General features: G+C 44.4%; 1 protein-coding gene across 3 annotated transcripts in view; it reads left to right on the top strand.

Annotated features, from left to right (window-relative positions):
- The window catches only part of LOC102452068 (putative butyrophilin subfamily 2 member A3), a 41,839-nt gene that overhangs the window by 16,011 nt on the left and 13,739 nt on the right, over window positions 1-12,089 (top strand). For all 3 annotated transcript variants that reach the window (XM_075914298.1, XM_075914297.1, XM_075914299.1), the window contains 4 exons: window positions 2,223-2,323; window positions 6,827-6,847; window positions 10,717-10,737; window positions 11,039-11,059. In XM_075914298.1, the coding sequence (XP_075770413.1) occupies window positions 2,223-2,323; window positions 6,827-6,847; window positions 10,717-10,737; window positions 11,039-11,059 (164 nt within the window). The remainder of the gene's footprint in view (window positions 1-2,222; window positions 2,324-6,826; window positions 6,848-10,716; window positions 10,738-11,038; window positions 11,060-12,089) is intronic.

Below are 12,089 nucleotides of genomic sequence, written 5' to 3'. Positions count from 1 at the left end.
GAGTGACCAACTGACATTCCTTCCATTCACCACTCTTGCCTATGAGGCAAAGCCCTTTGGCAATTCCCATATGATCTGCTTATGTAGGTTAGTTTGTATGTGAAGGGTATGCATGTGTTCATTTTAAACAAAATGTGGTTTGGAAAGTAAATATGCATAAAGAAGCATGCTGTGGCTCACCACCCTAGGAACAGTCTAGAAAAGGCCAAGGGGAGGGGGGTGAACTCAACATGTGGAGTGGAGAAGTACAAGCATATGACAAACAAAGCCATATATGGAAAGGTTGAATCTGATTGGTTTAGAAGTATGTGTTATATAACTTGTTAGGTAACCTCTTATGTAACTGCCATGTGCTATAGCAAGGGGAGGGGCTAACAGCAAGGGGAGGGGCTCCTTGCTCAAGGGGCTCTGGCTGGTTATAGTACCAGGGGCTCTCCCTTTGTGCACATTGAATAAAGTCTTGTTGAATTGAATTGAAGTTTCAAAGACCCTTGATTCTGCCCAGCACCTGACTTTCTGGGAACCACAAAATCCCAACAGTATGCAAATAGTTGAGTTAGTGTATAGTGTAGTTTTTCTGATCAATTTTTTTAGTTTAATGGTAGTTTTGTTTGTATTTTGTTTTTCAAGTATAGGAAAATTTCCTCCTACAAATTTTGACTACTCCAAAAACCCCACATTTTAATTGCGTGAGGCTGCTATGCCCCTTAATAATACTCTCTCTATTTCTCTTTATTGCTTAAGTGGGTATGTCTACACTTGCCCCCTCGTTCGATCTAGGGAGACTAATGAGGGCAATCAAAATTGCAAATGAAGCGCGGAATTTAAATATCCCATGCTTCATTAGCATGTTCCCGGACGGTCACCATTTTAGAAATTAACTAGCCCGAAGTAACTGCCCATATCTACACTCAGCAGTGAAACAGGATTCCGAATTAAAGCCCTAAATTGAATTAGCTGTTAAACCTCATTCCAGGAGGAATAACAACTAATTCGATTTAGGGCTTTAATTCAGAATCCTGTTTCACTTTCGCATGTAGACTTCGGGCTAATCAATTTCTAAAATGGCGACTGGCTGGGAACATGCTAATGAGGCACGGCATATTTAAATCCCACGCTTCATTTGCAATTTCGGTCGCCCTCATTAGCCGCCCAAGATCGAACTAGGGGGCTGGTGTAGACATACCCTGAGAGGGACACATTAGGGGGAAAGGATGAGATTATAAATCTCATACCAGAAGAGCTGGTGCAGGAGGAAAACACTAAAACTCTTTTTTGTTTCATAAATCAGTGAGGCCGGCTTCAGACCCAGAAAGAAGGCAAGATCCTCCAAGTTCAGGACAATTATCAGCCAAAATCATCACTTATGTGACCTTAGCCTGAGGGGTCCTGTTACCAGAGTCTCTGCTTGAGTAAATGGAAATATGTTTCCCAAAAGGAGTGCATGGTTTAGAGTTTTTCTACAGTTAATATTTATAGAGAGGCTAATTGGATTGATGTACATATCTTCTTGAAATATGAGTCCATTGTGAAGGCATCACACGCAGATGCTCAATTTGTCAGGGTTGTATTAAAATCTCAACTTAATTGGACTTGCAGTAACTTCTGACTTCCATGATATGCTGCTGGGGAGTCACCATACATCAATCGCTGAGAGACAAGGACTTTAAAACGAAGGAAGATACCTACCAGTTCAGTATTTGGAGGTCTCAGAGATGTGTTATCTATAGGTGTTCTATGACCCACTATCCTTTCTCAGCTTCTACTGAGAGATGGATGTAGGCAAAGGAATTGAAGGTGAATTGTCCACTTGTAAGTTGGTAAGAGAAGGGTTTGAGTTTATTCAAGGAGCAGGTTTAACCGACGGACACTACTAATTGAAGTATTTCAATCTTTGGAACATGGAACCCACCAGGTGAATCCACGGGTGAAACTCATGTAGGCAATACATCTCAAAGAACTTCCCTTTTTCTTTGAAGTACTGAACATTTTTGAAGTGGCATTCTGGCTAGCTCACTAGATGCACCTATAATAGAGTTCTACGTTTATATGTCTTCTAATGTTCTCTACTCACTTCTGTCCCTTGATACCTAGAAAGCATAAACAATCACATTTTTAAGGAAGAAGAAGTAACTAGACACATTGTCTTTGTTTGAAATGAAAGTAATTTGCTAAAAGTATATTCAATATAACTGAACATTTCTAACATTTTAAAATTCTAGTATCTGTCGTATGTTATGGTCAAACTGCTGCAAGCATAAAATCTGCATAATTGGAGCTGGTGTTGGCACCATTGCCTTTCTTCTGTGTTATTGGAAAAGAGGTAAGAATTTCAAAACTCTGTAATATGTTATTCATTCACTGACTTCATGTAGGATTTAAATTAAAAAAATGGACTGAGGCCTTGTGCTTTGTCCAAGTGTAGGACAGAGAATGAAGCAAAGGCATAAAAATAGGCCTTTATTAACAAAACTGGAGGTAGGAATGTTTATCACAGCACCTCCCAATTACAAAACAAACAAAGAAACAACCCCTCAGAACTCCTCGATCGGAAGCATATCGCCACCTAGTGCAGGAAACACTCGGGTTTTCTTCACAAGGCCAGTGGTTGAGACATTAAGTCATTTCCTGTGTAGACAGTTATCACCTTCCTATTCCCTCCAAGGTTTCCAAAGACCAGCAGAGGGTATGAATAGGTACAAGTAATATCAATCGGACATATTAGCCAGCTTTGCTGCTAATGATGGAAGTGGAGAAAGAGGCTGTGGCTAGGTCTAGTCTGCATTTTGCGTAGCTTTTTCCGCTTTTTTTTTTTCGGAAGAGGCTTTTCTGCCTCATCTAGACAGGGCCAAATGGCAGAAAAGCCCACTCTTTCAGCGAAGCCCTTATGCCTCATGAAACGAGTTATACTGGGCTCCCTGAAAGAGCGTGTTTGCTCTTCCATGATAAAAAGTGGAAGAGGAAACACATTGATTGGATGCAGCGGGGTTTTAGCAGGATACCTTTGGTGTAGATGTAGCCTGTGAGAGTAATTGTGGGATGCCAGTGTGACAGACCGGCTGAGCAAGCCCAGGCCTGAAGGGCTATTAAAAGCAGCTGTGGGCCTCATTAGTTAGTGCACTATATAAGGAGCCAGAGGAGAGAGGAGCAAGGGGAGGAGCTAGGGTGTGGCTGGGTGTGCTCCCAGGCAGAAGGAGAGGCAGGCTGAGTTTGCTGCAATCTACAACTCTGTAAATAGAACGTGGTGGAAAACTGGCAATAAAAGGCACAGGTGACTGCACCAGAAGGGGACTCCAGATGACTTGTGGACCAGAAGGTGTCCCAGGGCAAGGAGCCAGAGCGAGGACCTTGCCACACCAGTATTGAGCAGCTTATTCTCCACTGCCCACCGCTCAGTGTTATCATATATATTTGTGCAGAATGTATAGCTACTAAATCAGACTGGGCTTATAAATTTGACTCATCTAAAAGGAATCTTTCAGAAGAGGAGGGAATAGGAAGAGTAGGGGGCAGAGCCACAGTGCCGACACCAGTGACACCCCCTTCCTCCCCACACACACTTCTAACCAGCACTTCTATGGATGTTCTGACACTTCCGTGAAGCCCCCAGATGTGCCATTCTATCTACCCCAACACAGATTTCAGAGGTGTATTATAGACTTATAGACTCATAGGCTACGTCTACACTTGCATGATTTTCAGGAAATGCTTTTAACGGAAAAGTTTTCCGTTAAAAGTATTTTCGGAAAAAGTGCATCTAGATTGGCAGGATGCTTTTCAAGAAAAGCACTTTTTGTGGAAAAGTGTCCGTGCCAATCTAGACGTGCTTTTCCGCAAAAAAAGCCCCGATTATCATTTTCACGATCGGGGCTTTTTTGCGGAAAAGAAATCTCTGCTGTCTACACTGGCCCTTTTCCAGAACAGTTTTCCGGAAAAAGACTTTTGCCCGAATGGGAGCAGCATAGTTTTTCCGGAAAAGCACTGATGATTTTACATTAGATCATCAGTGCTTTTCTGGAAATTCAAGCGGCCAGTGTAGACAGCTGGCAAGTTATTCTGGAAAAGCGGCAGATTTTCCGGAATAACTGGCCAGTGTAGACATAGTCATAGACTTTAAAGTCAGAAGGGACCATTATGATCATCTAGTCTGACCCTCTGCACAGTGCAGGCCACAGAATCTCACCCACCCCTCCTAGAATAATCCTCTCACCTATATCTCAGATACTTTGAAGACCCCAAGATGGAGAGATTCCTCCAGCTGTGATCCGTGCCCCATGCTACAGAGGAAGGCGAAAAACCCCAGACCCCAAATATGGCGATCAGCTAAACCCTGAGCATGTGGGCAAGACTCACCAGCCAGACACCCAGAAAGTTCTCTATAGTAACTCCTATCATCCCTCCATTATCCACCTTTCCTTTCCCTCCTGCTACCATTTTTCATTTTAAAAGCATTCCTCAGTTATCGTCACACAAGACAAACACAGAGCAATTAAAGAAAACCCTAAAGGACTCTTTCTGGAATGTTGCAATTCAACGTCACTACTTCCGAAGGATAACACTGAATGAAAAACAGAGAGTCAAAACAAACTGGTCACAATGTCAAATGGGCCCAACTCACTCCCACCTTGCTGTGAGGCACCTGTCTGCACACTTCTCTGCTAGGCCCAAGTTGCAAGCTCCCCAATAGAACCCGTTAGCCTGCAAGCAGGCTTGTTTTGTTTTTTAATTTCATTTTCAATACACTTTACTCCTGTCCTGTAACTCCCTGAATTGACAAACACAATGAAAACCCTCACAAGTCTAGCCTTGTGAAGGACTCACAGTTTCACTGTGGCTGCTTGTGCCTGCTAGGGAGAGAAAGTGACAGCAGGTCTTCATGGGCAGTGCAGGACTCCAGCGTATGGTGAGGCTGGGCATGAGCTCCCTAGGCATGTGGCAAGCCAACAGCGCCTAAACAATGGCCAGGTCTCTGATCTGCTCCAAGGCTCAGATCATCTTGTCCTTCTCCTCCAGGCCTTGCCCTTGATCCATGCCTGATCCACCCCACTCCCAACCCTGCTCCCTACCTCAGGCCCTCTGTTACTGCTCTACCTTTACACTCCTTCTCTGGACACTCTAGCATATGTTCCTAGTGCCTCATTGCCTCTTCCCCTAAGGCACCCCTGCCTGCCACTCCTCAGGCTGGGGATGCCTTGGGGAGGGGAGAGGAGGAGAAAGGCAGGGACATCCAGGGGAAGTGGCAGAGCTGGGGTGGTAAGAGGAGCAGTTCAGGAGAGACCATGTGGAAAGAGGATGATTGGGATGGGGTTGTCAAGGTGATGCAGGAGTGGGATTATGGCCTGGGTGCCCTTTCCCCAGAAGCACTTCAAAAGCAGTGGGCTGGCATGCCTCCATGAAGTGCACCTTGTCCTGTTTGGAAAAGCTTAGCCTCCCCGGCCTCTCATGTCTTATGCTGGCTGTCCACACTGATCTTTGTGTTGTTTGTTGGGGAGACAATTGGGATCAATTGCAACAGGAGCACTCACATTCTTCCTTTTTTGAGCATTATTTCCTGGCATTGTTTCCCCTTCCTCAGGCCAATGAACCCTATAATCATCTTGACTTGCATCAGAGACGCACTATAAATAACGTGAGCTTTTATATGGCAATAGCTTATAAATGGACCTCTTCATTACCCTTTTCAGTATGAACATCTAGGTAAAATCCATACATGCACAAGTGACATCCCTCTCTTTACCTCCCTCCCATGCTATGTGAAATCACTGATGGCCTTGCTCCTGTGTCATGACTCAAGACCTTTCCATGGCTCTGCAGAGCAGGATACATCAAGCTAAATTTGGGATTTGATCTTTTCATGCCTCATTTTTAGCCCTCAGTAACTCTATTAACATGCCACAGGAAAGTGGTGTTTGTCACTCAGTGGAATTTTGGAACATGGCTGTTTTGATTCTAACACTTGTAATCTGAAGTAGGAAATTAGTGAGTTAGGTTTCATTTGTGAACTTTTTCACTTACTCAGGGTATATTTACATTTCTCGGCTTTTTTGGCATGCAAGAACTATCCTGAAATGGCTACCCTGCATCTACACAAGCAGCCCGTTATTTCAAAATATTTTTCGAAATAACGGGTGCACTATTTTGCCATCCCAGTAAACCTTGTTGCATGAGGGATAAAGGAAGGCTCAAAAGAGTGCATTATTTTGAAATTTGGTGCTGTGAAGACACACTAAATTTCAAAATAAGCTATTTAAAAGTAGTTTTGAAATAAGATACACAATTTGCATAACACAAGTTTAGGGTGCTGTGTAGATGCACCCTGAGCAGCAACTTCTGTGTTAAAGTCAAAAGTTATTGATATATTCGTCTCACTGTCCATTACAAATAATCTCCTCTTATGATGGTTCACTCTTTAAATTGCTGGGAAAACCTCCCACACAATTTAGGCAGAGAATTCACAAATTTCTCTCTCTCTCTTTTCTCTTGAGCTGGCTACAGTGTGGATATGGTGGTAGAGGCATCAGCTCAGATTAGGACCCCATAAACAACAATGCCTGATTTATGGGTATGTACTTGGGTACAAAGCTCCAACTGCTGGCCTGCCACTACAGCCACACTGCCATTTTTGGGCAGAAGCTCAAGCAAAGATTCTCTTTGTCTGTCCCCAAACAGTTACTTGCACATCCCAGCCACCATCTAGACATAATGTGAGTGTTATGGATTACATAGAGCAGCACAGGGAATCTGCCTGTTACTTCAAATGGGGGTGCTAAAGTTCACAATAAAACCTGACATCAATCTGAAATACTTGTTTTTGTTTGTTTTTCAGTGAAGCTTATGAAAGAGAATGGTAGGTTAACTTTCATTTTTTTAATGTAATCTTACTCAGACTCAGCACAAATTGCTCGTAGACTGTGGGTATCACTTAGGATGACGAGATTGCGAGAATAAAATATAAGAACGCATGGGGGAGGTGGGGAGGGTTAACCACAGGTGCAAAGACCCAAGCGGAGCCATAGGAGAGGGGGGCGTAGACCCTAGAAGGTTTGAGAAAGCAATATGGCCCCTTCTGCAGCCCCTATTGCAAGCCACAGGGCAAAGGTTAGAGTTAGGACTATGGCTTAAGGAAGTGCTCTCAAAGGCAACTTTCAGGGCATTTCTATAAATCATTCTCTGGAAGACCACCCAAAACTATGTTTATGTAGCTCCTCCTCCCTCTGAGTGATTCTAGAGCCAGAGAACAAGATGCATGATTTTTGCAAATAGTATAGTGTCATTTCTAATGTTGGTAGAGTACCGAGAAACTGTATTGTTATTGGCTCTCATTGTTATAGAATAACAGGAGAGTGTAGCATAGGTCGATGGAGAGAATAAGGCCAGGATGCACACCATAGTTCTCATGAGTGGAGTGGAGTATGTTTTAGACATGTCTATGTGTAGTCAGTTGACTTGGGAATGTGTTCTATTTATAAGGCCTACTCGTGTAAGACTATTTCCAGTAGGGGGAGGGCACTGACAGACATTCTATACAGTGAAATCCTCTTCACCATGGAAAGCAGATACTGACTTGGGTTATGTTACATGCTACAGTCCATCATGAGGCATTGCTCCATCTCAGCAATGTTCTCTAGTAAAGGGATGTTGCAGTTGTGCTATGCAGGGTATGTGCTGGGTCAGACACATATACGTGCACACTCCACTGAGCCTAGGTCCATTGGTTGCCTTCATCTGTGTGACCCGTCATGGCCAGTCAGAGGATGTCAGAGTGTATGTGTGAGGGGACTTGACTGGACCCCTTCCTGTTAGGGGTGGGCTTATGCTATGCCACATGGCTGTCCTTCCCAGGGCATTCTGGGCCTGCTGTGTTCTGTGCTCCAAACAACTAAGCCAAGAGCCACCCCCTGCAACAAACACAGCCCTTCTACCATAAATGCACAGTGCTATACACATCATCACACCTGCCCAATACTCCCATCTACAGACTCACCACAGCTGCCCAGAACCCTACACAGAACTCCTTGGCTCCTTAGTTCCCTCTACACACATATTTCCTCTCTCTCCTTCAATGCAGTGCTCTTTCCCTCAGCCCAACCAGCACAAGTACACAATGTCCCACACAGACTGCCCTGAGACACAATCACATTTCTCCCACATTATTCAGCACTCCCAACAGGTTCCTCAGCCTGCACTCCAAAACACACAGTCCTCCCTCACCTACCAAGCACCTTCCACTCCCTCAGGGTATGTCTACACTAGCCACCCTAGTTCAAACTAGGGTGGCTAATATAGTCATTTGAATTTGCAAATGAAGCCTGGGATTAAAATATCCTGGGTTTTATTTGCATGTTCCCAAGCACCGCCATTTTTAAATGCTAGTTAGTTCGAACTACAGCCCCTAATTCGGACTACTCCTCATTGCAGAGAGTCCAAACTACTGGGCATTTAAAAATGGCAGTGCCTGGGAACATGCAAATAAAACCTGGGATAGTTTAATCCCGGGCTTCATTTGCAAGTTCGAATGACTACATTAGCCACCCTAGTTCGAACTAGTGTGGCTAGTGTAGACATACCCTCACAGACAACTCAGCACCCTATCACACCCTATCTCTTAGCAAGAGCACCAGAGCCTACAGCCCCTTTTACTGGGATGCTACTAGTTCTTCATCTCCTTCCCCTCATTATCAGGAAGCAGGAGGAAATCACTCAGCTAGCGTCATTCACTCCTCTACCCCTTTCCTCCCCTCAGCCAGGAGAGAGAGGCCAGCACACAAGCTGTGTACATTCCTCTGACAAGGGACACAGGAATGGACAGAAGAGCAAAATACAGCATCCCAGTATGTGTGGCTTAGGCCTTTGTCCTCCCTAAGTATTGCCCTTGTCTCCCAGACTCTCAGTCCCTCATGCCCCTTCCCCAGTATCCACCCCACCCCTCTCACATTCATTAGCCCAGCTAGGATTCAGGGAGTCTCTGGCTCAGAAGTGAGAGGATCCAGGGGAGGGAAGAGTGTCTCCACATGCTGTGCACCACAAGTACAAGCTCCTCGGCTCCCATTGGTTGAAACCATGACAATGGGAGCTGCAGGGCCAGTACTTGTAGGCACAGGCACTTAGTACCCTGCACTGAGTACCTTGCAACCTCCAAATGTAAGAGCCATGGAGATCTGCTAGGAGTAGGCATGGGCTGGAGGTACCAGTTTCACTTACCTGGTGCATTTCCCAGGAAGTGTCCAGCAGGTCCTAGGACTGGAGGAACTAGAGAGCTCTGTGCACTGTGGTTAAGTCTACAACACAGAGTTTAGTTGGGAAAATGGCCACTTTTCTGACAAAACCTGAATTACAGCCACACTGCAGCTGCGTCTAGACTGGCAAGTTTTTGCACAAAAACAACTGCTTTTGCGCAAAAACTTGCCAGCTGTCTACACTGTCCGCTTGAATTTGCGCAAGAACACTGACTTTGTAATGTACAAAATCAGTGCTTCTTGCACAAATACAATGATGCTCCCTCTCGGGCAAAAGCCCTCTTGCACAAATGCTTTTGCGCAAGTGGGCCAGTGTAGACAACCCAGAATTGTTTTGCGCAAAAAAGCCCCTATGGCAAAAATGGTGATTGGGGCTTTTTTGCACAAAAGCACTTTTGCACAAAAGCATCCGTGCCAATCTAGACACGGTTTTGCTCAAATACTTTTAATGGAAAAACTTTTCAGTTAAAAGTATTTGCACAAAATCATGCCAGTCTAGATGCAGCCAGAGTGTTCTTTTGACAGTAAATTGAAAAAACAGAGGGTTTTTTCCAGCATTGGTATTCCTCTTTCTATCAGGAAAAAGCCCTTTTATGAACAGGGAAGAGGGAGGTCTTTTGGAAGAAGAGGAAAGAGGAAAGAGGAAAGAGGAAAAAGCATAGGTGCCCTGGTGGCCATTCTGTCCATAGCAATCACAGCTTACATGCGAGATACTGTCCATTCAGTCTGGACACTCTCTTGTGCAAAAGTTCATTGCTTTGTTGGTGTGCTTTTTCAGTATGGATGCGCTCTTACACAAGTAGTTTTTGTGGAAGATCTCTTCCAAAAAAAGCTTCTCACGAAAGAAGCTTGTAGTGTAGACATAGCCTGTATGTGCCTGTAAGCCCTGTCCCTGCAGCCCCTAGTGGTTTGGTTCCTGGCCAATGGGAGCCACCCATGCTTGAGGTAAGTGCAGTACAAGGAGTCCTCTCCCTCATGCCTAGGCGTCACCCAACTACAGACTACTGGTGGCCACTTACCTATGTGGAGTAGCACTGCATATAAGTGCCCCCAAACCTCCAGGTAAGTGCTTGCAGCCTGCCCATGCCAAAATATCAGGGAAAATTGAACCCAAATAATGTGTGATTGTGATGTGGGACAAATATCTAAATATCAGGACAGTCCCTCATTCATCGGGACATCTGGTCACTCTAGTATCACTATAATTCCTTGGAGAAAATGAATGGCTTGTAAGTCAGTGAGCAATTTCACTAACAAAGATGAAAGCCCTTGGGCAAAGCTCTGCCATGTACATCCCTCAAACCTTGGAATTGGACCTCCCATTGGCTTTGTGTAGACCTATGCTAAATGTCACAAATGAAGTAAACCAGGGGAAGAAATAGTCCCATTACTGAACAGATGGAGAGATTATTGAACAGATATATTGCATAAAGGAAGACTTTCATTACTTTGAAATATATTTTATCTTTATGTTTCTCAGAGGAACTTCAGAAAGAGAAATGTAAGTTTATTTTTATTTTTTATTTTAGTGATAATCAAATTAATCTCAAATTACTTCTGGATTGCATACTGATTGAGGGCTCAAGCCATTCTTAGTAATGTATCTGTGGTGCTGTGTGACTAAGAAAAAGGCATTTGTAATGAGTGTGTGGTGGGATGAAGAATGGTTTCCTATGTTTGTGAGAGGACAGGGCCTTTGACTTAATGGTGGATTAGAAGATTTGCATTATATTTACAATGAAAGATACAATACAAACCTTACATTGTTTTGAAATACTTGCTTATTTTGGTTTGTTTTTCAGTGATACTTAAGGAACAAATTGGTAAGTTTATTTTTCATTTTTGAATTTAATCTTACTCAGACTTAGCACAAATTGCTTGAAGAATGTGGATATCACTTAGAGCAGTCCTGTCAAACTGGCATTTGGCAGGCCACATGCAGTCCAATCGAAATTTTTTGCATCCTGCCAGTACATTTTTATAAAGGAATAAAGTGTGGCCTGCTAGCCACTTGGAGCATGTGGCCAAGTGCAGATCACAGCTAGCCAGGCCACTCTGTGCACGGTGCCCAGCATGCATTCACAGCTGGACACTGTGCTCACGCCACCCCAGCGTACCTGAGGAAGAAATGTGTGGCAGCGGCAACGGTGACTCCAGGACCTAGGTATTAGGTTAGGGGAGGCATTGGATTTGGGGTGCCTGGCTCTGAGGGAGGGGGAAAAGGGTTAGGTTGGGAGGGCTGCAAATGCCTGACTCTGGCGGTGGGAGGAGGCATTAGTTTGGGGGTGCCTGGCTCTGGAGAAATGGAGGAGGATTGAGTTAGAATGAGGATATAGGAGTGCCCGCCTATGAGGAAGGGGGGAGGGTTATTTTGTTTATTATTTATTTATTCCCAAATAAAATCACAAAATCTATATTAATTTTATATTAATAAATATGTCAATTTTTGCAATTGCATGAATAATTATAGGTTTATGCAAAATCTCAAACTTACAAAGTACAGGCAGTCCCCGGGTTACGTAAAAGATAGGGACTGTAGGTTTGTTCTTAAGTTGAATCTGTATGTAAGTCGGAACTGGCGTCCAGATTCAGACACTGCTGAAACTGACCGCCAGTTCTGACTTACATACAGAATCAACTTAAGAACCCCAGGCGTCCCCAAGTCAGCTGCTGCTGAAACTGATCAGCAGCTGATTCCAGGAAGCCCGGGGCAGAGCAACTCTGCCTGGGGCTTCCTGTAGTCAGCGCTGGTCAGTTTCAGCAGAAGCTGACTTGGGGACGCCTGGGGCAGAGCAGCTGGGGTGCTGCTGGGTTGCTCCAGTAGCACCGCCCCTGGGTGCTACTGGACCAACC

This window comes from Pelodiscus sinensis, chromosome 33 (assembly GCF_049634645.1).
Source record: "Pelodiscus sinensis isolate JC-2024 chromosome 33, ASM4963464v1, whole genome shotgun sequence".
Taxonomy (NCBI): Eukaryota; Metazoa; Chordata; order Testudines; family Trionychidae; genus Pelodiscus; species Pelodiscus sinensis.
The sequence above is the reverse complement of the archived record's forward strand: the minus strand, read 5'-3'. Positions and strand labels throughout refer to the sequence as shown.